Below are 27,864 nucleotides of genomic sequence, written 5' to 3' on the forward strand. Positions count from 1 at the left end.
TGGATGCAACTCAGCATTCTTTGTCCTCCAAACACGACGAGTTGAGTTTTTACCAAAAAGTTCTATTTTGGTTTCATCTGACCATATGACATTCTCCCAATCCTCTTCTGGATCATCCAAATGCACTCTAGCAAACTTCAGACGGGCCTGGACATATACTGGCTTAAGCAGGGGGACACGTCTCGTACTGCAGGATTTGAGTCCCTGGCGGCGTAGTGTGTTACTGATGGTAGGCTTTGTTACTTTGGTCCCAGCTCTCTGCAGGTCATTCACTAGGTCCCCCCGTGTGGTTCTGGGATTTTTGTTCACCGTTCTTGTGATCATTTTGACCCCACGGGGTGAGATCTTGCGTGGAGCCCCAGATCGAGGGAGATTATCAGTGGTCTTGTATGTCTTCCATTTCCTAATAATTGCTCCCACAGTTGATTTCTTCAAACCAAGCTGCTTACCTATTGCAGATTCAGTCTTCCCAGCCTGGTGCAGGTCTACAATTTTGTTTCTGGTGTCCTTTGACAGCTCTTTGGTCTTGGCCATAGTGGAGTTTGGAGTGTGACTGTTTGAGGTTGTGGACAGGTGTCTTTTTTACTGATAACAAGTTCAAACAGGTGCCATTAATACAGGTAACGAGTGGAGGACAGAGGAGCCTCTTAAAGAAGAAGTTACAGGTCTGTGAGAGCCAGAAATCTTGCTTGTTTGTAGGTGACCAAATACTTATTTTCCACCATAATTTGCAAATAAATTCATTAAAGATCCTACAATGTGATTTTCTGGATTTTTTTTTCTAAATTTGTCTGTCATAGTTGACGTATACCTATGATGAAAATTACAGGCCTCTCTCATTTTTTTAAGTGGGAGAACTTGCACAATTGGTGGCTGACTAAATACTTTTTTCCCCACTGTACACTAAGTTTACTGTGCCTTTAAACAGCTTGGAAAATTCCAGAAAAAGATGTCATGGCTTTAGAAGCTTCTGATAGGCTAATTGACATAATTTGAGTCAATTGGAGGTATACCTGTGGATGTATTTCAAGGCCTACCTTCAAACTCAGTGCCTCTTTGCTTGACATAATGGGAAAATCAAAAGAAATCAGCCAAGACCTCAGAAAAAAAATGGTAGACCTCTACAAGTCTGGTTCATCCTTGGGAGCAATTTCCAAACGCCTGAAGGTACCACATTCACCTGTACAAACAATAGTACGCAAGTATAAACACCATGGGACCACGCAGCCGTCATACCGTTCAGGAAGGAGACGCATTCTGTCTCCTAGAGATAAACGTGCTTTGGTGCGAAAAGTGCAAATCAATCCCAGAACAACAGCAAAGGACCTTGTGAAGATGCTGGAGGAAACGGGTACAAAAGTATCTATATCCACAGTAAAACGAGTCCTATATCGACATAACCGGAAAGTCCGCTCAGCATGGAAGAATCCACTGCTCCAAAACCGCCATAAAAAAGCCAGACTACGGTTTGCAACTGAACATGGGGACAAAGATCGTACTTTTTGGAGAAATGTCCTCTGGTCTGATGAAACAAATATATAACTGTTTGGCCATAAAGAACATCATTATGTTTGGAGGAAAAAGGGGGTGGCTTGCAAGCTGAAGAACACCATCCCAACCTTGAAGCACGGGGGTGGCAGCATCATACTGTGGGGGTGCTTTGCTGCAGGAGGGACTGGTGCACTTCACAAAATAGTGGGCATCATGAGGAAGGAAAATTATGTGGATATATTGAAGCAACATCTCAAGACATCAGTCAGGAAGTTAAAGCTTGGTCGCAAATGGGTTTTCCAAATGGACAATGACCCCAAGCATACTTCCAAAGTTGTGACAAAATGGCATAAGGACAACAAAGTCAAGGTATTGGAGTGGCCATCACAAAGCCCTGACCTCAATCCTATAGAAAATTTGAGGGCAGAACTGAAAAAGCGTGTGTGAGCAAGGAGGCCTACAAACCTGACTCAGTTACACCAGCTCTGTCAGGAGGAATGGGCCAAAATGCACCCAACTTATTGTGGGAAGCTTGTGGAAGGCTACCCAAAACGTTTGACCCAAGTTAAACAATTTAAAGGCAATGCTACCAAATACTAATTGAGTGTAAGTAAACTTCTGACCCACTGGGAATGTGATGAAAGAAATAAAAGCTTAAATAAATCATTCTCTCTACTATTATTCTGACATTTCACATTCTTAAAATAAAGTGGTGATCCTAACTGACCTAAGACAGGGAATCTTTACTAGGATTAAATGTCAGGAATTGTGAAAAACTGAGTTTAAATGTATTTGGCTAAGGTGTATGTAAACTTCGGACTTCAACTGTACCAGTAGAAAATAATTTTGCAATCGCAAACCAGTTTTCCTAGTTGTGTTTTGACAAGGAAGTGAAACCAACACGAATTGATGGGATTGTCCAGATGAGTGTAACAGACAGAGATACAGTGGCTGTGAGAAGAGACTTTCACCCACAGGTGTCAATGTGCAAATCAGGTAATATTCATTATTTCTGTAATTTTAGTGGAATCAAGATACATTTTTAACTTGGTTAAAGGAGAACTGCCTCCTAGAACCGACTTCTCTGGTTATAAACGGCCTATGTGTTGTCGATATGAGTCAGAAACTTTAATTCTAGTGTCAAAATTGACTATAAAGTGTAAATAGGATAATTTTGGTCATAAAGTCAGTCTTGTCCAAAATGAGATTTATTCCAAGAATAGCCTAATTGACAAATAACTTGCTGTGCATACATCTCCCCTGAAACATTCATATTTGAGCCTTATATATAAACATTTCTAGTTAGATACCTTGCTTTGAAGTAGCCTACCTTATCCATTTGATCCCTGATTCATTGAATGAGGTAATCATTTTATAAAGACAAAAGTATGGTTGTAATGTCACACTATTTTATATCAAGGGTGGCAACCATCCTCCAGGATAGCTACTGGGTGTGCATGCTTTTGTTCAAGCCCTGGTCTAACCACATTGTAGGCTAAACATCAGCTGCTCAATAGGACCTTGATAAGCAGACTTGGGTGTTTCAGGGCTGGATCAAAAGCCAAGCCTGCACACCCAGGAGCTCTCCAGATAGAGTGTTGACAACGTGACTAACATTGCAGTTCTACTTTGTGGGGCGTTAAGTGCCTTGATCAAGGCACAACGGCTGGAGATGGTAGGCCTACATGGGATCACACAGCAGCCTTCCAGTGTCAGTAATGCTTCCTTTTTCTTGTAGGCTATAATAATAGTAATGAAAATGTTGTTAAAATGCATGGAGAAGTTATGGAAAATGTGTATGAACCCTTAACAGTGAATAATCAGAAGTATCTATATAGCATAATGTCATTTGTGAATTTCGGTGAACATAGTCTAACGGACAGACTTGGAAAAAGACAGCTCTTGCACTTCTTTCATCCCAAGCACTGTCAGCAAGCATTCAGCAATGTAACGTTACACAGCTGGTTGCATAGTAACGGTGTCAGCTTCACTGGTCTGAATCTATTCTGTACCTACAGTCACTCTATTAGTATAATTACTTCAAAACTAGAGAAAATTAATTTTTCCTCGCTATATGTTTATTAAGTGATGATTTTTTATTTCCTTCACAGGCTACTTACAAAACCTGGTGGATTTATTGTTCCACAGTGTCATGGGAACCCCCTTATCACATCAGCAGCAGAAGGCTGGGGCAGTACGTGGCCAGGCACCAGTCCCACTTCAGGTTGGTTACATTTGATCTGGTCATAGGTAAAAATACTATCACTTGTCTGTTTTGGAATTAAATTAACAGCCATTGATAATGTAATCAGTGCTGTGTGTACGAACTCTACCTTTTTTTCTACAGATGGAGGACAGGAGAGATGGTTTGTCATGGAGTCCCCTGACTAAAAGACAGGTTGATTCAGATGTCTGAACTGGGAGAGACCTTGCACTAAGCATTACAATTATACAAGACATATCTATCACTTATTATTGAATGATGGGGGGGAGGGGCAGTGTATTCTTCAAACATGTCAGGGAACTGTCGTATATAGGACACCATACGAAGGGATGACGACTACCATATACCACCAGACAAAATGCTGATAGGTACAGTATCCGTATCACTTGTGAATGACAATAGAAGATGAAAGACAAATGTAATATTTGCACATTGTTATATTAGCAGAACACTACTTCTACAGTATTACAGTGGGGAGAACAAGTATTTGATACACTGCCGATTTTGCAGGTTTTCCTACTTACAAAGCATGTAGAGGTCTGTAATTTTTATCATAGGTACACTTCAACTGTGAGAGACGGAATCAAGTGGAGGAGTGGGAGTGGCGCCGTAAGAAGCATCTCAAGGACCTGGAGTGGCCTAGCCAGTCTCCAGACCTGAACCCAATAGAAAATCTTTGGAGGGAGCTGAAAGTCTGTATTGCCCAGTGACAGCCCCGAAACCTGAAGGATCTGGAGAAGGTCTGTATGGAGGAGTGGGCCAAAATCCCTGCTGCAGTGTGTGCAATCCTGGTCAAGACCTACAGGAAACGTATGATCTCTGTAATTGCAAACAAAGGTTTCTGTACCAAATATTAAGTTCTGCTTTTCTGATGTATCAAATACTTATGTCATGCAATAAAATGCAAATTAATTACTTAAAAATCATACAATGTGATTTTCTGGATTTTTGTTTTAGATTCAGTCTCTCACAGTTGAAGTGTACCTATGATAAAAATTACAGACCTCTACATGCTTTGTAAGTAGGAAAACCTGCAAAATCGGCAGTGTATCAAATACTTGTTCTCCCCACTGTATGTGAAGGATGGTTTATTTTACATGGAACTGTTACACTTCCAAGTTATCAAAACAATGTTTAGAATATCTACATAAGTTCAGCAGTTTCACTCTTCTCATATTACTCTGTAGGCTACTGACCGATTCAAAGCTTCCTCCTGGAAGAATCTTGGTCAGTAGCTACAGAGTGGTATGAGAAGAATGCCATCTTCCGGCATCTCACACCTGCCTGAATGTATTTAACTCTGCCTGCTGGACCCATGGGTTGAGGCAAACTCTGTCATATCCAGGATGGAGTGTCATGCACTCCACCCCTCCTGCCTGACTGCACCTGTCCATAACCTGTAATACATTACATAGATGGAAGGGACTTCATCACCCACTGCAGACTTGAAGACAGAACCTCATCCAGAGAGCTGTGCATGGCAGTGTGTGGTTAGACAGCCAAACCCATCGAATAGACCATATAAATAGAATGGAATGCCATGCTAGTTGTGGGACAGCTGAAGTTGTAGCAAAGATTGTTATACTCCTTGTTCTATCTGTGGTTGTACTCTACACACAACTTATTTTCATTTGCTAGGTATACTGTCTTTATAAGCAAATTAATATGATAGCCTATTTACAGCAGACAATGTTTTGTTTTTGTAACGCAAACACACCCATTGATTTTTTGATGATAAATGTGTCTACATTCAAGCTGGCCATGTTTGTGCAATGTCCACATGTACTGTAGCTACACCTTTAGTGATATTAGTTCTGGGATTTGTCCCCCGGGAAAGATCTAACAGCAGACATAAAGAATGATGAGATGAGACAAAACTAGCCAGTTATAGAATATTATGTTGACAGCTGAGCTGACTGAAGACCGGGCATTCAACTAGCAGTTGTTGATATAGTTTCCATGGTAACTATATAAAACTTCAAGTTGCAAGCTACTTTTGTAGCAAGGTCTTGTAGAACGAGTGTCTCATGAAACACATTCCAGACACTGGTACTTCTTGCTATCTTGGCACAAGTTTGTGAGGAGCCTCTGGTGTCTCCTGGAGGCCAACATGTCCATGTTCAGAGACTGTCTGGAGCGGAAGCCCGTGCTGCCTGTGCTGCTGGAGAAAGGAGTTCCCGTCCCTCTGCACATCTGTCACCTCCCCTACCTGGAGGTCAAAGACCTAGACTTCCTCAGTAAAGTGCTCAAGGTGCTCTGCACTCCCAACCAGCAGCTCCAGGGTTCCTCTGTGATGCCCTTCCAGCCCACTTACATCTACAACGGGAAGGCCCTGTAGCCTCTGAGTACCGTCAACAAGGAAGGGCTCCACAAATGGGAGGTGCTTGGTCATAGAGGACCAGGAGAAGAATAGCAGGGCTGCAAGGATGATCAACAGTGTCTGTCAGACCAAAGTGTGGCTTCGTCCTCTGTGGCTTCGGGTTCTGATCTACAGTATGTCATATGGCTCCCGAGTGGTGCAGTGGTCTAAGGCACTGCATCTCAGTGCTTGAGGCGTCACTACAGACCCCCTGTTTCGATTCCAGGCTGTATCACAACCGGCCGTGATTGGGAGTCCCATAGGGCGGCGCACAATTGGCCCAGCGTCGTCCGGGTTTGGCCGTCATTGTAAATAAGAATTTGTTCTTAACTGACTTGCCTAGTTAAATAAATGTAAAATAAATAGGTAATGGGTGTCAAACTCATTCCATTGAGGGCCGAGTGTATGCTGGTTTTCGTTATTTCCTTTTAATTTGTGTCCAATTAAGACACCCAGTAACATAATAAAACAATCCCCATCCAAATCTGTCAGTTTAAGCTAGAGATATCTGTTTTCTCAATGCACTGCATCCGCCTATGTTGGCCTTCCGCATCTGCGGTGGAAGGTGGCCAAGCTACAGCGATGTTTGTCAGACCATGAGACATCCTGAAAATCAGTCTTCTCACGGAAATCTATGGGAATGAATTTAAAATTGTTGTCTAACAATGATCAATAACCAATTTGACAGAGCTTGTAGAATTTTTCAAAGAATAATGGGAAAATGTTGCACAATCCAGGTGTGGAAAGCTCTTAGAGACTTACCCAGAAAGACTCACAGCTGTAATCGCTGCCAAAGGTGCTTCTACAAAGTATTGACTCAGGGGTGTGAATACTTATGTAAATTAGATATTTTGTACATAATTCCCTGTACATAATTCAGAACAACACTGTACTTAACTCAAGAAGATCTAAATGCATATTTCAATTAAATTGACTGAGATCAAATGATTGGCATGCAGATGCTGCATGGACATTTCACGGGTAAAACTTGAAGAATTATCATTCACAGTTGACAGTGAGAAATGTGAAGGGAGGGTGCCCACAAAAATGTCTGAATAAAGTAGAGGTAAAGGAACACATGCGCAGAACATGATACAGATTTTGGACTCTGGGGAAGAGGCTCCCATGGGGGTGGGACGGGGGCAGAACGGGGTGGTTACCTTCGGAAATGCAGCCTCGGCCCCATCTAAAATACTAACTCAACTGAAGACAAAACTCTATGAAAATGTATGAAGCAAACAAATGTATTTTCATAACATTGAAATGCAGGGCTGACAACTTTTGAAGAAAGTTTGGAGTGGGATTTGCTATGTGAATTTCATTGCCCCCTGGCACAACCCCTAAATGGAAAATTGTACTGTTTTAAAGCTAATTTCCTGCAATTCTACGTATTTTGACATGGCTTAGGCCTATGACAAGGGTGGAAAATTAAAAAATGTAAACCACAGGTCAGGTATATTCAGGATACTTTGAACATTAAATGAACACATTTTTTTTTAGGTGGTTTGACACTTTATTCAGACAGTAATGAGGTGGGGAGACAGGCAAATGCTAGAAAGAGTGGGAAGGTTGGAAGCAGGGATTGATCCCTGTTCTCAGGTGGAAAGTTGTATGTGCAGGGGTGTGTTACCACTACACCAAGGCTCTGCACAGGAAATAATCATATTAATGGTTGATGGCAGTGGGTAACCAAATCATAGATTGCAGTCTCCTTGTCCATAGACTGCTTTCAAGGTAAGGACACAAACATTTAGTATTTTGGGTGAACTCTCTCTTTAAAATAGATCTTGAAGAAAATCCTGCTTGCTCTCCAGGAGGGTTGGCCATCCCTGATCTATGTTTCCCAAGTGCTGGGTGTTTGAAAACGTTCTTGTTATAACAATAATTTCTCTAAATCACCCAACCTTCAAGAAAAATCGAATGAATATCAATATTCAGGTGGTTTATGCCTATTAGTTGAAGATCCTTGCCATCAACTTACTCTACATAGACAAAATAGGATGTGTTTATGAGTTGTGAGTCCCCCTACCATCTCTGCCTAGCATGTGCACAATACTAAAATGTCCAAAATTACATTTGATTCCTGGAGCATTTAATATCCTATGCTTATTTGTATGACTTATTCAAAACTGTCCATGAATGGCTGCAATAATACATAGCTTCATAGTAGGCATATCAGATTACACTGGCAAAGTTGGGAAGAAGTGGAATAATAAAGTAAATAGATAAAATCTCCTGAAAACAAGATTACGTAAATCTGCCCCTACACCCTAACCTTTAGTTTCATTAGTAAATATTTTCTTAACTCTATTTCTTGAACTGCATTGATAGTTAAGGGCTTGTAATTCATATTCATTGTCCCTCTAGAATCAAAATGTACACTTTTCGGTTCACAATCTGTTTGAGAAAATGATTTACATAGTTACAAATCAGGTCACCTTACCAAACTACCCTGCTAAAACATACTGTAGGTCTGTCTGTCTGCTGCCTTTTAGTTGTCACAGCCTAAATGCCAATCAGCAAACGAGAGGACTAATGCAAGTGTGGATTAAATCGACTTTGGTACATGCTGTCAAAAGGCTGCATTCTGCAATAGGGACGGGAGTAACAGCAACCTAATTTTGTTGACAACATTGTACATAAAATAGCACTACCGTGCTACTCTTTCTACAGTTTTATAAACTCAGCGGAGAACGTTCTCTCTCCCCATTCAGTTCCATCTGAATCTTGAGGGGCGTTTCTTTAAAACATGCATCCAATCCCCGTGAACCCTTACATAACTAAACAAATCATATGCTTCAATGTTCCGCAGTTCACAGAAGTGTGGCAAGACAGGGCAATGATAGAGGTTCTGCTCGTGATGTTAAATTGCTGATGCAGATGCTCCGATTTCAAAACCATTTGGGAGCACAGTTGAAAAGTTAACGCGCTGGAAAAATAAAAGCAGCACTTTTCAATGCGTGAGATATAAGAGGTGTGGCGTGAGAAGAGGGTCTAATGCGTGTGTCTTGGCCAATACGTGAGAGTTGGCAGCGCTGATTTAAACGTTTGTGTGCATCAGTATCAATCAGGAATACAATATTAACAAACGGACAAATTATATAATCTTATGTGTTTGACTGGTTACAATACCCTGCGATATGTCAACCTCAGACAAAGTTTCAGTAGACTAATTTGAAAGGCTCATTTGCCCTGCACTCGTTAATGTCTGTTTGGTCTCTACAGGTGGGCTATCGTTTGAAGTCAAGTCACTTTGTTTCCACGCCATTTATTCTTGATTTGCTCACATATGGAACCTCTCTCCTGTCTCTAGTGTTCCCTAAAGCAACCCAATACCAGCATGTATCTTATTAGGCATTTGGCATATCCGTGATTTTAATTCATCTCAATTATATATTTTTTGCCTGTCTAATTGTTGTGAAGTTTTTGTCTACTATTTGAGTGTCTGTTTTCTATCTTTTTTTTGTCATTTCAATCTGGAAGTTCAGAATTTGTCTGATGTCCTGCTATCACGTGCAATATTCAACAGTATTATGAGACAGTATTAGTTATTGGGTGAATGAGTATAGTTGAATTAATAGGCTACTGACACAAATGAGTCTATGCACATCTAAGTAAGTGTATTCGCCCTCACCAAAGATTTTCTACTATATTGACATGATAGTCGAGTGACCGCTCTAACAATGGAAATACATGTCCTCAAAGATGGCAGGAGGGAGGAGGTGAGATCAGGTGGGACCATTCTAGCCAATGAGTGGGTAGATATACGTGAACAACAGTCACAACTCCAATATAAAGTAGTTTATTTTCTCCAAAGTTGCTGAATAGCCACGTGCGTCCACTTATATCAGTGTTTTTATAACAACTGGCTCCATACAATAATTCCTCACTTCATGGTCTTATTTTCGTGGACGGATTTTGGGCGGAGTAAACCCTCTCGCTACGCCTCTTCCTCCCTGCCCTTACACAGCCAGACTAATCAACACCAGTCGATTTAAGATTAGCATCGATTTTCTATCGGTCTGTGTGGCCTTGGCATACCTCAGAAACACAGCCTAAATAGAGCAGTAGATTCTACCAAACTTGATGCCGTTGGAAATCTGACACAAAGCCATTGGGTGCAGATAAGGTATGTGGCACTTTTTAAAATAAAATGTTCCATCTAGTTTACAGTTTGCTGTCAATGTGGACCCCCAATAACTCCTAAGACTCAATTAAATCCAACCACACTGTTTACTTGGTTGAGAAAAAAAAGCCCCCAAACTCATGGGCTGCATCTCACATGGCACCTTATTCCCTACATAGTGCACTACTTTTGACCAGAGCCTTATGGGTCCTGGCCAAAAGTAGTGCACTTTATATGGAATAGAGTGCCATTTGAGACACATCCATACACTCAACAGGGACTGGTTGGGAAGGGAACAACAACAACAGACATTCAGTCCCAAGGTACCTCTGTGACCTTTTCTCAAGAGGGAACATCTTTGCAGAGAGCCCCAGGAGGATCCTATTTTGGAGGACTCCCGTGGCTTGCCCATCTCTCTGACAGACACATCGTTCTCCTCTGGATCCATCAATAACCCCCCACGGCTCACTGATTCACTCTACTCAAAGCAGGGCCAGGCAGTGCACTCTATCTCCTCTCACTCAACAGGCATGGCTACTGGAGGTGGATTGGAAGGTACAAACATTTAAAAAACAGCACACCAGCAAAGACAGACGACCATTCTTGACTTCATTCAAGGTCATTTGTCACCACTAGTGTGCTCTTTTTCATGTTATGTATATCTATACTGAATAAAAATATAAATGCAACATCTAAAGTGTTGGTCACATGTTTCATGAGCTGAGTTCCGGACGACTGTGTGATCACGCTCTCCGTAGGGGATGTGAGTAAGACCTTTAAACAGGTCAACATTCACAAGGCCGCAGGGCCAGACGGATTACCAGGACGTGTACTCCGAGCATGCGCTGACCAACTGGCAAGTGTCTTCATTGACACATTTTCAACCTGTCCCTGACTGAGTCTGTAATAACAACATGTTTCAAGCAGACCACCATAGTCCCTGTGCCCAAGAACACTAAGGTAACCTGCCTAAATGACTACAGACACGTAGCACTCACATCTGTAGACATGAAGTGCTTTGAAAGGCTGGTTATGGCTCACATCAACACCATTATCCCAGAAACCCTAGACCCACTCCAATTTGCACACCGCCCCAACAGATCCGCAGATGATGCAATCTCTACTGCACTCCACACTGCCCTTTCGCACCGTGAGAATGCTATTCATTGACTACAGCTCAGCGTTCAAAACCATTATGCCCTTAAAGCTCATCACTAAGCTAAGGACCCTGGGACTAAACACCTCCCTCTGCAACTGGATCCTGGACTTCCTGACGGGCTGCCTCCAGGTGGTAAGGGTAGGTAACAACACATCTGCTTCGCTGATCCTAAACATGGGGGCCCCTCAGGGGTTCATGCTCAGTCCCCTCCTGTACACCCTGTTCATCCATGACTGCATGGCCAGGCACGACTCCAACAACATCACGACACAACAGTGGTAGGGCTGATCGCCGACAACGATGAGACAGCCTATGGGGAGGAGGTCAGAGACCTGGCCATGTGGTGCCAGGATAACAACCTCTCCCTCAACGTGATCAATATAAAGGATATGATTGTGGATTACAGGAAAAGAAGGACGAGCACGCCCCCATTCTCATCGAAGGGGCTGTAGTGGAGCAGGTTGAGCGCTTCAACTTCCTTGGTGTCCACATCACCAACAAACTATCATGGTCCAAAGACAGCCGTGAAGAGGGCACGACAAAGCCTATTAACCCTCAGGAGACTGAAAAGATTTGGCATGGGTCCTCAGATCCTCAAAAAGTTCTACAGCTGGACCATCGAGAGCATCCTGACTGGTTACATCACTGCCTGGTATGGCAACTGCTCGGCCTCCGACCGCAAGGCACTACAGAGGGTAGTGCGTACGGCCCAGTACATCACTGGGGCCAAGCTTTCTGCCATCCAGGACCTCTACACCAGGCGGTGTCAGAGGAAGGCCCTAAAAATTGTCAAAGACTCCAGCCACCCTAGTCAGACTGTTCTCTCTGCTACTGCACAACAAGCGGTACCGGAGCGCCAAGTCTAGGTCCAAAAGGCTTCTTAACAGCTTCTACCCCCAAGCCATAAGACTCCTGAACAGCTAATTAAATGGCTACCCCACCCCACTTTTACGCTGCTGCTACTCTCTGTTTATTATCTATGCATAGTCACTTTAACTATACCTACATGTACATATTACCTCAATTACCGCGACTAACCGGTGCCCCCGCACATTGACTCTGTACCAGTACCCCCTGTATATAGCCTCGCTACTGTTATTTTTACTGTTATTTTACTGCTTTTATTTTTACTTATCTATTGTTTACTTAACACTTTTTTTTCTTAAAACTGCATTGTTGGTTAAGGGCTTGTAAGTAAGCATTTCACTGTATGGTCTACACCTGTTGTATTCGGCGCATGTGACAAATACAATTTGATTTTAAATAAAAGATCCCAGAAATTGTTCATACGCACAAAAAGTCCAACCGGCCTCACAACCGCAGACCACGTGTATGGCGTCGTATGGGTGAGCGGTTTGCTCGTCAACTGTCAATGTTGTGAACAGAGTGCCCCATGGTGGCGGTGGGGTTATGGTATAAGCAGGCATAAGCTACAGACAACGGACACAATTGCATTTTATCGATCGCAATTTGAATGCACAGAGACACCGTGAAGAGATCCTGAGGCCCATTGTCGTGCCATTCATCCGCCGCCATCACCTCATGTGAAATCCATAGATTAGGGCCTCATTTATTTATTTCAATGAACTGATTTCCTTATATGAACGGTAACTCAGTAAAATCATAGAAATTGTTGCATGTTGCATTTATATTTTTGTTCAGTATAGATGTCATTTAATTACCAGCTCTGACGAAGGCCTAGAGGCTGATACGTAAAGCTTAATAAAGAGCAGTGATACTTGCAATTGCAGTGTGCGGGTTTCTTATTTTTTCTCTCAAATTACCAGCTATATAAAAATCACCTTTTCTTTCAATAAAGTCAGTTATCTACTGAAGTTAACATTGTAATAGTTTAAATATTTAGATACCTGGACAATACATAAAGACAATCTTCTAATACCAATTCCCATATTTATTCAAAATATTTATTTTAGTTACAAAACCTGAGCATTGAAAACATTAACTTAAAAAACATACAGTATAATATAATTTGCATTAAATCTAACAAGTAGCTTAGTGGATAGACCAGGGTTTCCCAAACTCGGTCCTCGGGACCCCAAGTGTTGCACGTTTGAGTTTTTGCCCTAGCACTACACAGCTGATTGAAATAATCAACTAATCATCAAGCTTTGATCATTTGAATCAGCTGTGTAGTGTTAGGGAAAAAACCAAAACCCCTTGGTGCCTCGCTGACAATTTGGGAAACGCTGGGAGACAGTCTTCAAATATCTATTCTTAACACAATAGTCTGCATTGGTCAGGACATTAAAATAGCTTACCTCAATTACAGTAGATACACCATTAGATATAGGCCTACACTATATCCTTCAAATGAGTTCCCCTTATCCATATTCAAATGTGTAGAAAAACACTGGATAATGTTACCTTCTGAATCAGAAAACCCTTTAAAACAAATATTTATTTACACTCTAAAATGGATTAAAACAATATATTAAAATCCCAGAGATATGTCAATCATATGTGCTTATTGTCCAGTGCTTGCATTAGATAACTTAATGGATTGGCTTTAACCATCACACTAAGTAGTCATTGTCATTCCGCAAAAACCCTGCTTTGATAGACTCTGTTACCCATGATTCTCTAACGATCTTAAACTTTTTGGTAAAGAGTCGTCTGAGGGTTCTCAAAGCCAACACTCTTGTTTCCTCCACCACTATGACATGAGAGACCCCTTCCTCGAGCTTCTGCACTACTGTCCCTCCATGGAAGCGGAATTCCAGAGCCCGCGTGTCCAGACAGGTGGCTGGTACGATGCTTTTAGGGTCTCCTATGTCTGCGTACCTGTCCAGGTAGACCCTGAAAGGTCTGAACATGCTAGTGGGGAGGTCGTCCCAGCCGTAGCGTTCCTCCACCTTAGCGATGCACTGTGCCGTCGAAGTGTCCGCGCTGCCAATCCGCCCAAAGACTTCCCTCAGCTGCTGCTCGTCCGTGTCCACGAAGTAGCTGTCTCCGTAGCAGTCATATTCCTTGGCAAAGTGCTCCTTGGTGGAGGGCGACATGTGTATCATGTGACGTGGTTGCCATGGCACCACCTGCTTTCTGTCTAAGCACTCCAGCAGCCAGGCAGCCCACACCACGTCCTGCTGGTCTGAAGAGATCAGGTTCTTCACACGCATGTTCTCCACAGCAGCGATCACACAGTAGGTATCCGGTCCCGGGTTCTGGACCACGATACCGCCTAATCGGGCCACTGCTTTCTCCAGCTCCGTTTTGGGGTGCGCCTCGCTGCCGTTCATAACGCAAAACTCCACGTCCTCAAACATATCTGTCTCCTTGGTGACGCCAGATAGGTCCTGGGACTTGAAGTGGTCGATGACGCCGACAGCCTTCTTGGGCTTGGCCACTGCTGGTGCCTTGCGCTTCTTCTTTTCGGGCTCGTCATTGTCATTGATGCGGAGGTGGCGCGAGAACAACTTCCCGGACGCCTTGTTGCGAAACTGATCGAGCTCAGCTAGGGTCATGCACTGGTGCCACTCTTTGTCCTCCCGGATCTTCTCAATCCTGGGGAAGCGTAGCGTGCAGTTGGTTTTGTACATGTCACTACTGACTATTTCTGCTGCCTTCACCTGGATGATGACCGAGTTGCACGGGTCAATGTAGACTTCTGGTCTCTCCATCCCACACAGGATAGAGGCCGGAGGGTCGTTCCTCCGGTAGACTTTCCAGTACTTGGCCAGCTTCAGCCCCAAGTCGTACAGCTCCTTCATGGTGTAGCCGGAGCCGATGCGACAGAGCGTGTGGAAGACAGAGGGTTTCTCTCCAGGCCTCGGAGCTTCGGCCACCGCGACAAGGAAATGAGACATCATGCCACCTCGCCTTCCTTTTCCCCAGTAGCCTCCGACAATCAACAGGTCGAGCTCATCCATCAAGCCATCAACGTACTCCGGCTTTATCTTGAGCCAGCCCTCACCTCGCTTATCGGGCTTGTAGATGGATGAGGGATCTTTCACCATGATGCCCTCCTCCCTGTTGTCGATGGCTTCGTTGAGGGCGTTCACCACCTCTTGCATGGTTTTGGCCTCCGATTTCGGCACCACGTGTATTCTCCCTTTAACAGGAGTGAAGACAGTCTGAAGGTTGTCGTGGCGCTCCTTCAACGTCTCGTTGCCAAACTTGTGGCCGTTGACAAGAAGTACGTCGAATACGCAAAAGCACGTCTGCAGCTCGGAATCGTCCACTAGCCTCTTGATGTCAAACTTGTTTCCTTTTTGCATGAAGGTGTCGGCGGTGGGGTTGTACGCCATCATCTCCCCATCCAGGATGCAGTTGACTACGTGGGGCTTGAAGAAATTGTGGATGAAAGGCGTCAGGGAGCCCTCTAGCGGTGATGCACCAAACTGCTGGGTGTACTCGAAGGAGTTCCGTGTGAAGTATTTGTAGACATCGCCATCCTTGTGCAGTTGGATGCGCTCTCCATCCAGCTTGGTCTCTATGAAGAAGGTGCTGTTGCCCATCTGCTTCTCCACCTGGCGCATGTTGGCCACGGCAGCCAGCATAGGTTTGAAGGCAGAGAACAGGCCAATGGACACTTCGCTGAGGGACACAGAGGGGTCGTGGAGCTGCCGGCACACCTTGTTTAGGTCTGTGGTGACATTGTAGAGCTCGGCCGCGTCTGAGTGGAAAACCTGGAGCACTGTCTCTTTGCTGACTCCCAGCTTCATGTCCTTCAGGATCATGCGGATAAGCCACTTCTGCTCCAGGGCTGTGCTCTGGGTGATAAGGTGCAGCAGGCTCTTCTTCACCAGGTCCTTCTGCTTACCAGCGTTGTTGATGGCCACCGAGTCCAGAAAGTCATTGACTTCTCCGATGGTGAGGTTGCCCTGGCTTGTGCAGCGTTTCTTCAACACAAAGTAGGCCATGAGGGCGAAGTCTCCCGCCTCCCCCTGAGATGTGGTGGGGGTACGGTAATTCAACAGTTTGTTGGCCTCTGGTCCGTTCTTGGGGAGACCCAAGACGTCTATGTAGAGCTTGGCTAACATGCTCTCTTTAATGCCATAGGCCATACGCTCCCTTTCGAACGAGGGGACTATGAGACGCATGGCCGAGTAGAAAGAGTCTGTGGTGGCAGGGTTGTCTTTGTGGAGGGCCGCATGGAACTTCCTCCAGGAGTCTATGAAGTCACGGAGAAACTTTGATTTGTCTGGTCGGAGTTTGGTCTTCTGGATTTTTTCAAGCGTGGTGCACAGGTGAAGAAATGGAACTTGAGCAGCGACAGAGCTCTGGGGAGCAGCAGCTTCACTTTTTGAGGTTCCCTCCATTGTGAAACCTAAAAAAATGAAAATACATGAATGACCCAGAAATTCTAAGGGATGCTCTTAGTTTTCATCCAGCTGTTTATGTAATTGTTTTATTGATAGAAAAATATGATCCTGTACTTTAGTAGTGTTCTAATAATAATAATAATAATAATATGCCATTTAGCAGACGCTTTTATCCAAAGCGACTTACAGTCATGCGTGCATACATTTTTGTGTATGGGTGGTCCCGGGGATCGAACCCACTACCTTGGCGTTACAGTGTAGGCCTACTTCATTTGCAACGTATAGTGCTGGCGCCAGTCCATTATATGCAGCACAGTACATACAGTATAACAACGTTTCCCAAATTAATAATAATAATAATATGCCATTTAGCAGACGCTTTTATCCAAAGCGACTTACAGTCATGCGTGCATACATTTTTGTGTATGGGTACTCACAGTTTCGTAGCTAATGACTACTCAATAAACAAAACATAACTTAAGGTGTATGACCTAATCCATCACACCAGCCACATGTTAAGAAACTAGTTAGCTAGAATATACACTATACAATGCATAGCTTAAATACATATTGAAAACAACAACATCTCAATTTAGCTAGCTAGTTATCTTTCTTACCTCAAAGCAACCAGCCAACTCGTCAGTGTCTTGCAACTCTTTGGGGATCCCTCCTCTACAACATGCTGTGACATGCCCGGGTTATGACTGCATCATACATTTCCTGACGAAACTGAAACATGCCAGACTGTAGTTGAGCACTTGATTGCTAAGCACAGCTAGCTAACATAGTTGTGCCAGAGGTTGTGCAATGGTGCATGGTTTTGCAGTTGGGGCCACTTCGGTTGGGCTATGCTAGCTAGCATGCAATCTATAGGCACAGCTGTTAGATACTAACGATAGATAAATAAATGTTATCATGTTGTGTGATACGATTACAAATTCAACAAATAATGTATCAAATTACCTGATTACTTCTTCTCGGTCTCAAAACACAAACATTGCCGTTTTCGGTTATTATTTACTAACCGTTATTAGCGTTTCTAAAAAATAAAATAAAAACACTTCCTTGCTCACAAAGCAGAAACCGTCCGCAACGTAAAACATTCCGTCAGAAACAAAACAAGGGACATAATAGACCTTCTTCTTCTTCTTCTTCTTCTTCGTCGGTGGGTTTCTGGCGGACTACATCCAAAAGTTGTATTGCCGCCACCAACTGGACGATTTGAAACCAAATAATTAATAAATAAAAATAAATCCATACTTAATAGTGATTCTAACAATCCACCCTAATAAAAATGGTACATTGCCAAAACAAACAAAACTCCCACTTCTTCCTTCTTTTAGTTCTCCATATCTCCCTTCTCAGGCTCTAGGACCTGAGAAGGTGGTACGGCTTTTGCTAATATTCCATGTTACACCTTTGCTGTGAAATCTTTCAGCCCCAGGAACCACTCCGCCGCAATCACAATGATTGCAATCTTCCTAGATCTTTTCTCCACCTTGGCAGTGCCATTTATCACCATTGTGGTAAAGGCCACAAAGTCCACCTTTTTAACCTTTAAAATGTCAGGATCCTCTTGGTGTAACACAACCCCTGCAGCCTGCAGTGAAGGCCTATCCACTACCATGGACTCTTCTGGTCAAACATTCAAACCCTCAACCCTTTTCACAGCTTCTGCATATGAAATGCTCTGTACAACCCTGAGTTTGGCCACCTCATTCTCTTTTACCCTTGTGGGGCATTCAGAAGACGTGGCTTCATGATTTCCACCGCAATTACATGTCACATTTTCTGCACTTTTACAACACATAATATGATATTTTCCACATCTTGTACATCTCGGCTTCTCCCTTCTACAAACACTTTCTACATGACCAAAAGCTTTACAACGTTCATACTGCATTGTTCTTGGGATAAATGCTCCAACTCTGTAGTTAATATACCCTAACATTTACATTTACATTTTAGTCATTTAGCAGACGCTCTTATCCAGAGCGACTTACAGTTAGTGAATACATATACAGTGCCCTCCACAATTATTGGCACCCCTGTTTAAGATGTGGTCGAGGACTTCCAAAAATTCTCCTTTTTTTTTAAACAACATAGAACCCAAATGCAAAAAAAGAGAAAAATCCAACCTTTTATTTAAGTACATTACTTTGGTGTAAAAAAAAAAAATCACACATTTAGAAAAAAAAAACCTGAAATCATGTGTCCCACAATTATTGGCACCCCTGATGTTAATACTTTGTACAACCCCCTTTTGCCAGCAGTCACAAACTCAAGCCCCACAGGTTTTCGATTGGGTTGAGGTCTGGGGACTGAGATGGCCATGGGAGGACCTTGAGTTTGTGACTGCTGAACCATTTTTGTGTAGATTTTGCCACATGTTTTAGATCATTATCCTGCTGAAAGACCCAATGACGACCCATCTTCAGCTTTCTGGCAGAGGCCATCAGGTTTTTATTTAAAATGTCCTGGTAGTTCAAAGCGTTCATAATGCCATGCACCCTAACAAGGTTCCCAGGACCTTTGGAAGAGAAACAGGCCCACAGCATCACAGATCCTCTACCATACTTCACGGTGGGCATGAGGTGCTTTTCGGCATACTCATCTTTTGTTTTACGCCAGACCCACTTAGAGTGTTTGTTGCCAAAAAGCTCAATCTTAGTCTCATCTGACCAAAGCACACGATCCCAGTTGAAGTCCCAGTGCCGCTTAGCAAACTCCAGACGTTTACGTTTGAGAGTGTTAGTGAGAAAAGGCTTTTTCCTTGCATGCCTCCCAAACAGCTTGTTGGCATGTAGAGAGCGTCTGATGGTTGTTTTGGAGACTTTGTGACCCCAAGATGCCACTCTTTGATGCAATTCTGTGACAGTGACCTTAGGACTTTTTTTTACTTCTCTTACCATCCTCCTCACTGTGCGTTGTGGCAAGATAAACTTGGGATTTCTTCCAGCCTTGTTTGTCACTGTTCCAGTTGTTTTAAACTTCTTAATGATTCCTCTGACTGTTGATACGGGCAAGTTAAGGCGAGTGGCTATTTTCTTGTAGCCATTGCCTGACTTATGAAGGTCGACACAAATCTGCCTTACTTGAATGGTGTGTTCTCTTGTCTTTGCCATGTTGACAAATGGTAAGATAATTAGGCCTCTGTGTCACGTCATATTTATACCCCAGGGAAACAGGAAGTCATTAATTACTAATTAAAAGTTCCTAGATACCCTGACCAACTTTAGCAACTACAGAAAAATATATTTTTTTAAAAATCAATTAAAATTTTCAGCGGAATTGTTAGGGGTGCCAATAATTGTGGGACACATGATTTCAAGTTTTTATTTTCTAAATGTGTGAATTTTTTTTTTACCACCAAAGTAATGTACTTAAATAAAAGGTTGGATTTTTCTATTTTTTTTGCACTTGGGTTCTATGTTGTTTTTAAAAAAATTAGAATTTTTGGAAGTCCTCGACCACATCTTAAACAGGGGTGCCAATAATAGTGGAGGGCACTGTATATATATTTTTTTATACTGGCCCCCCATGGGAATCGAACCCACAACCCTGGCGTTGCAAACGCCATGCTCTATCAACTGAGCTACATCCCTGCCGGCCATTCCCTCCCCTACCCTGGACGACGCTGGGCCAATTGTGCGCCGCCCACACTTCATTAGGGAGAGACTCCATTTTCCTTTTTCCCCATTCATCACTCGATTCATCCGACGTGCTTCAATTACTCCAGGAATATTTTTCATCTCTTCCAAATAACCTCCCACGAAACGCCAGATATAACCCCCTGAAGGGGTGACCTGTTCCGAAGCGACACACACAACACTTAATATAATATAAATACACTTCAAACTTATCAAATCGATAAAGACACAATGCACTTTCCTTCTGTTCCGCAGAATCACAAAAAATCTAAACAAGCCCGCCTCTCGTGATCCTCACATCCTTCACTTTACCCACCAGTTTGGATAACTCAAATGTTTTTCTCAAGATTGGTACTCTGCTCAGCTGCTCCTTATTAACAAACCGTTCTCCTACTAGATACTAATGTTTTGCAGAGGGGTCAAATACTTCTCTTACCATCCTCCTCACTGTGCGTTGTGGCAAGATAAACTTGGGACCTCTTCCAGCCTTGTTTGTCACTGTTCCAGTTGTTTTAAACTTCTTAATGATTCCTCTGACTGTTGATACGGGCAAGTTAAGGCGAGTGGCTATTTTCTTGTAGCCATTGCCTGACTTATGAAGGTCGACACAAATCTGCCTTACTTGAATGGTGTGTTCTCTTGTCTTTGCCATGTTGACAAATGGTAAGATAATTAGGCCTCTGTGTCACGTCATATTTATACCCCAGGGAAACAGGAAGTCATTAATTACTAATTAAAAGTTCCTAGATACCCTGACCAACTTTAGCAACTACAGAAAAATATATTTTTTTAAAAATCAATTAAAATTTTCAGCGGAATTGTTAGGGGTGCCAATAATTGTGGGACACATGATTTCAAGTTTTTATTTTCTAAATGTGTGAATTTTTTTTTTACCACCAAAGTAATGTACTTAAATAAAAGGTTGGATTTTTCTATTTTTTTTGCACTTGGGTTCTATGTTGTTTTTAAAAAAATTAGAATTTTTGGAAGTCCTCGACCACATCTTAAACAGGGGTGCCAATAATAGTGGAGGGCACTGTATATATATTTTTTTATACTGGCCCCCCATGGGAATCGAACCCACAACCCTGGCGTTGCAAACGCCATGCTCTATCAACTGAGCTACATCCCTGCCGGCCATTCCCTCCCCTACCCTGGACGACGCTGGGCCAATTGTGCGCCGCCCACACTTCATTAGGGAGAGACTCCATTTTCCTTTTTCCCCATTCATCACTCGATTCATCCGACGTGCTTCAATTACTCCAGGAATATTTTTCATCTCTTCCAAATAACCTCCCACGAAACGCCAGATATAACCCCCTGAAGGGGTGACCTGTTCCGAAGCGACACACACAACACTTAATATAATATAAATACACTTCAAACTTATCAAATCGATAAAGACACAATGCACTTTCCTTCTGTTCCGCAGAATCACAAAAAATCTAAACAAGCCCGCCTCTCGTGATCCTCACATCCTTCACTTTACCCACCAGTTTGGATAACTCAAATGTTTTTTTCAAGATTGGTACTCTGCTCAGCTGCTCATTATTAACAAACCGTTCTCCTACTAGATACTAATGTTTTGCAGAGGGGTCAAATACTTATTCCCCTCATTAAAATGCAAATCAATTTTTTACATTTTTTACATGCGTTTTTCTGGATTTATTTGTTGTTATTCTGTCTCTCACTGTTCAAATAAACCTACCATTAAAAATTATAGACTGATAATTTCTTTGTCAGTGGGCAAACGTACAAAATCAGCAGGGGATCAAATACTTTGTTCCCTCACTGTATCTACTATTACATAAAGAGACTAGCAGGATCTTCACTTCGTGTAATTATAATATAATAATATGCTATTAGAATACAATATCATATCATATTATTATTATAGGGTGTGCAATGGATGCAGAGACACTCGTAGGTCATACCCTGATATTGTTTCATACTCCTAATGGTTAAGGTAATGATTTGGGGTAGGGCAATCTGATCCTAGATCTGTGCTTAGGGGGCAACTTTTACCTCTGAAGCAGTTCATCCGGTTTGCAATAATCTTTGCCCACTAGAGGGCCTCCTCTCACTCTACATGCGAGAGAGAGAGAGAGAGAGAGAGAGAGAGAGAGAGAGAGAGAGAGACAGAGAGAGAGAGAGAGAGAGAGAGAGAGAGAGAGAGAGAGAGAGAGAGAGAGAGAGAGAGAGAGAGAGAGAGAGAGAGAGAGAGAGAGAGAGAGAGAGAGAGAGAGAGAGAGAGAGAGAGAGAGAGAGAGAGAGAGAACTGTACAGTAGGGAGTCCTGAGTCACCGCACAGCCAGAGTTGTTTATATCCAGTTCTGCTGCTGCTGCAGTAGTGGAGCCGCCAGGGAGAGATGGAGCCGCAGGACGGAAAACACACACACGCTCCACGTTGGTTTATCATAGGGGCACATGGCTCATTTATACAGTAGAGCAGATGCCTGACAGGGATATAGGCCTATGCAATGGTCTGCTGTCATCAAAAGCTTGAGCCAAACCAACATCCACAGTCAGTCATAGCATGGGTCTCACTTTACACAGTAGGACTGCAGTTAGCCGGGTTCATAACAGCGGTTGCGTAACAGTGCTCTATGTGCCACAGTCAGAGAGTGAGGCAGAGCGAGCAACGACCTAGAAGATGGTAAACAAGTGACGTCAGCTGCTGCTGCTGCTGCCGAGGCCGTGGCATGCTTCTGCTCGCTCCAGGGAGAGCGGGGGAATGCAGGATAGGATTTGAAGGGGTGGGGGGCGGATACGTGAGGTAACTGATCTAATGGGGGCTCTGATGTACAGTAATAATGACATTTGTCTTGTGGTTGTTAATATAGCTATTTTCTTTTAGCCTTTTTGGAGCCTAAATATGGCCTGGTACAAAATGGTGTTGGGTACGGTAAAAATACCAAGCCTCACAGATGGAGGCTCCCAGTTCTCAGAATGAGACACCTACAGGTATGTGCTGCTGGCAGTAGTTATGTAAACAAAGATAGTGCATTGCCAAGGCAGGTTTGATTTAACCCGTCTCTAAGAAACTGCTGGTCCGCTATCTGTATCTGCAGCAGCGTAACATTATACAACGGGCAGGTCGGAGACGGAGTCAGTTCATAATATAATAATATAATATAATATGCCATTTAGCAGACGCTTTTATCCAAAGCGACTTACAGTCGTGCGTGCATAATTTTTTTTTTTTTGTGTATGGGTGGTCCCGGGGTTCGAACCCACTACCTTGGCGTTACAAGCGCCGTGCTCTACCAGCTGAGCTACAGAGGACCACTCTATAGCTCAGTGTGTGTGTGTGTCAGTGGCGTACTGCAGTTTTGCGAGGCCCCCTCGCAAGGTCTGAGCAAGGAACATGGCTTAGGAGGGGAAGGGGGCCCCTGGACCTTGCGAGGGCGTGTGGTACGCCAGTGGTGTGTGTAGTCCTGCTGTGTTTGTTTTATTCTACTGGCAGGGAGAGCCACACAGTGCAGAGCATACTTCTACTAAATTTAGATTGACCTCCAAACAATATCTCTCTCTGTGTGTGTTTGTGTGTGTGTGTGTGTGTGTGTGTGTGTGTGTGTGTGTGTGTGTGTGTGTGTGTTTGTGCACGTGTGTCAGCATCACTTTTGATATCCTTGTCATTCCACCAAATTGTCTACAGATGTAGGATCTTAATTTGATCACCCTGTTGCAGGATAACTGTTCTGCAATGCAGTGTACTTGAGGTTTAAAAATAATAATAATAATAATATAATATGCCATTTAGCAGACGCTTTTATCCAAAGCGACTTACAGTCATGCGTGCATACATTTTTGTGTATGGGTGGTCCCGGGGATCGAACCCACTACCTTGGCGTTACAAGAGGCTTCTGAAGTTTGTAATTTCCATTTTTAAATTTCAGACTTGATTTTCCCTTATGAAAAATGTATCAACCCGTACAAAACGTCCATTAATTATAATCCACATAATAATTCACATTTACTGTTGCTGCAGGATTATTGTCCTGCTGTAGCAAACTGGTTCAAATTAAGATCCTACATCTGTATCTAGTCTGCTGTCTACCCAATGTGAATTTCAACTCTCACTTTCTCTCTCCCTCACATTCACAAGTGTTTGACACTGGACATGATGCTATTTGTCATTTTAATTGTACAGCACCCCGTGGTTACATCGCACGGCTGGCTGGCCAACGGCTACACAGAGAGAAGTCAACAGGGTGGCCAGCTCTCCACTGACCCCGCCTTGACCTTCAGTCTGGACGGGAGTGGATGGGGGTGGACCAGATGGACGGACTACACTCTGTATGGATGCACATATAGACTACTACTCCACACTTCTCCACAGTGGACGGGTCAACGAGAGTGCTGGTGTCCATCCACAGCGACCTGATAAGGCATAGTGTTATGTCAATACCAGGAAATGGAAGACATTTACGATAACACTGGGTACTGCCCAATAATGACCTATTCTACCATGTCATTGTGCGAGTGGGCCGGAACAGCTGTTGTAAACAAGCCACAACTGCCTGTGGCAGGCTTGTGGGATTTTGACTGCCAAATTATCTGGCAGTGTTGTGGCACAGGCTAGCTGGGTTTGTAGTCCTTGTTTTGTTCAGCACAAATCCACTCTAATAGCCATGTAGCGGTTAAGAGCATTGGCCAGTAACCGAAAGGTCGCTGGTTTGAATCCCAGAGCCGACTAGGTGAAAAATCTGCCTTGAGCAAAGCACTTAACCCTAATTGCTTCTGTAAGTCGCTCTGCTAAAATGTATGTTGTTTTCTTGGTATTTGAGCGGATTCCCATTTACCCTTACTCCCCTAAGGATATGTCACCAATCAAGCGATAAGGTGGTTTAAAGGTGGTTTGTACATACACGTTTACATACAAGGACCATGGGTGGAATTTCCTTATTTTGACTGTGACTTTTTTCCCCATTCCAAAACCTTTTTCCCCTATAACTTTTCAGGCCTTTGGGATTTGTGATGGTAACTGGGAACAACTGAGCACATTACAACACACACTGGAACTTGTCCCAGTACTTGTTCCAGTCACCACAACCATGGACATGAGGTCACACGACCCATCAGGAGTTCTCCCTCTTACGCAACCTACTCAAGATATCACAGGCTCTCCTTAAAGATTTGCCTGACGAATCAAAGTGAATTCTTCCGCTGCTCTATGTTCGCTACATAGATCAGTCTGAAACTGCCATCACTGAAGTCGATTGTGGTGACGTCAAAATAAGGGGTATTGTACAAAAAAAAAGTAATCAGCCATTGGATCATCAAAGCCAATGACACATTTTCAAACAACTGCTTTACCCACGTTCTGGCTCTGGCCCAACCCATCGTTTTCTGGGACCAATCAGAACGGTTAGAATGTTTTTCCGTTCTAGAATTCGTAGGGGAGGTACTCAGAGCCAGACTCAGTGACGGGATTCAATTATTCTGGCCAGGGCTCCCCAGGTAGGCGTGTTTCGCACCGGGTGAAAGATGATTGTATTCATTTTGGAACTGGGCTCCCGGACGTGAGCCAGGTGCCCTATTCAAGGCCCACGGCGAAGTCGGCTCAAAATAAAAGTTACGGAATTAGCACGTGGAGTAATGAGTAGGATTCTGTGTTGTCACATGCAAACGTGATTGTTTTTGATAAAAACGCTTTTAAAAAAACGAGTTAGAAATTTCAAACATATTGTAGCGACCCTGGTTTATGATCGTGGATATCAACTGTCACTTGAGCATGCTTTTGTGGCACAGTCGATGGTGCGCTGGACTTCGGGCCAGAAGGTTGATGGTTCGAGCCGTGCTCCCTGCCTGTTTCATTACAATATATTTCATGGAAAGAGATGTTGTATGTTTCTGGACGATGTACAAAATGTTTCTGCCTTGTTCACAAAATGACCAAGCGGTGCAGATTACTGTTTGATTTGAGAAGGGATGTCCTCCCTCACTGCTTTTGCCAGTTCACGTCACGGTCCATAGACCGGTCCCCTGCGTCTCAGCATAATTGAATCCACCCATTGAGGAGAAGAAACTAATGTCCGTGGGCTTGGCGTAACGTTTGGCAAGGAGTTTGGGTAGCCAGGCCTTAAAGACAGTCAGCACTTCTGCCTCAAAACAAGCTGTTACGCAATCACCAATTAATGATAACATTAGTATGATCTAATGTACTTTATACAACGGGTGGGTCTAATCCTGAATGCTGATGGGTTAAAACCGCATTCCAGACGGTGTCTATTCCACAAGTTACCACCGGCTAAATCTATGACTTAAAATGGCTATTGACTCTGTTCCATCTGACTGCACAATCCACTGTCTCATCAGCCCAGCCAGGCAAATTATAAACTTGATCTCCACTATAAAAAGCATCTAGACATTACCTCACATTTCTTTTAGACTAACATTTAGTTTTCAACAGCGGAGATTTGTATAAACCTTGCTGTCTGTCTCTCCGACATTTGCAACATTGTTTCAATATTCAAATTCGATCTCCAGCTGTCCCATGGTAATGAACGTGTAGTGGTCGGGAGTCGGGACGACACAGACAGGCACGCAGCGTTTCTCAGCCAGTCGAAATCATGAATCAGCTGGCATAATTTTTATGGATACATACAAAGAAATGAAAAAAGGTCAAACTAAACGAAGTGCAGCTAGTTTGCAGTCTTTACAGCTTCAGTGTTTGATGTGATTGTGTTAGCTGTGTTAATGGCTAGCTCCTCAACAGTGTCCTGACGAGAGAGCACATTTTCTATGCCAGGCAAGATCACGCCTCATTAGCTCCTTGTTATGGATGTATTCAAATATATGTCACTAGAAAACAGCTTAAACAAATGCAAATGCAGCTACTGTTGTTATTCTTTTTGACGTTTGACGTGACTGTAAGTTAGCCGTAGTTGGCTAGCTAGCAAGCAAGGGATAAGAACGTTGCCAGCCAGTATGGCAATGGAACATTTAGAACGAACGACCAGCCAGCTTGGGTAGCAACCCTAGATTTGTGTCGGATTATATATTGTGGAAGGACTTAGTCTCAGGTCTAACAACACCCATGTCAATATATCCTGCCTTATCAGGCATTATCACTTAAAACCACTTAAGGATCAGACACTTTTTTTTTTTTTCGCCTAAAATGACATACCCAAATCTAACTGCCTGTGGCTCAGGACCTGAAGCAAGGATATGCATATCCTTGATATAATTTGAAAGGAAACACGTTGAAGTTTGTGGAAAAGTGAAATTAATGTAGGAGAATATAACACATTAGATCTGGTAAAAGATAATACAAACATGATGTTTTGTTGCATCATCTTTGAAATGCAAGAGAAAGGCCAGACAGTGATGTAGGATGCTAGATGTAATTTAGATGTTGTCCACCAGATGGCAGCAGTGTGTGTGCAAAGTTTCAGACTGATCCAGTGAAGAATTACATCACTACACTAATATTTTGTATCAAGTCTGCCAGGAGTTTTCCCAAATGTGCCGAATTGGTTTTCGAGTACATAACTATAGAGAACATACAAAAATGCTATAGTAATACAACATTTTAGTTTGCACACTCCCAGGAATGCCATAAATGATG

The 27,864-nt window shown here is 43.2% G+C and overlaps 1 protein-coding gene across 1 annotated transcript; it reads right to left on the reverse strand.

Annotated features, from left to right (window-relative positions):
• Nucleotides 1-13,260: 13,260 nt before the first annotated feature.
• LOC311112145 (DNA ligase 4-like) lies at nucleotides 13,261-17,799 on the reverse strand. Its single transcript, XM_084155119.1, has 3 exons — nucleotides 17,605-17,799; nucleotides 17,259-17,370; nucleotides 13,261-16,646 (listed from the first exon to the last, which is right to left on the reverse strand). The coding sequence occupies exon 3, from the start codon at nucleotides 16,636-16,638 to the stop codon at nucleotides 13,894-13,896; it is 2,745 nt and encodes a 914-aa protein (XP_084011245.1). The 5' UTR covers nucleotides 16,639-16,646; nucleotides 17,259-17,370; nucleotides 17,605-17,799; the 3' UTR covers nucleotides 13,261-13,893.
• Between the last annotated feature and the right edge of the window lie 10,065 nt (nucleotides 17,800-27,864).

Source organism: Coregonus lavaretus (genome assembly GCF_964263955.1).
Source record: "Coregonus lavaretus genome assembly, chromosome: 38".
In the NCBI taxonomy this organism is placed as follows: Eukaryota; Metazoa; Chordata; class Actinopteri; order Salmoniformes; family Salmonidae; genus Coregonus; species Coregonus lavaretus.

What these genes read in the sequence shown, in the direction of transcription:
- LOC311112145 (XM_084155119.1), bottom strand. Translation starts at nt 16,638, where the DNA reads ATGGAGGGAACCTCAAAAAGTGAAGCTGCTGCTCCCCAGAGCTCTGTC.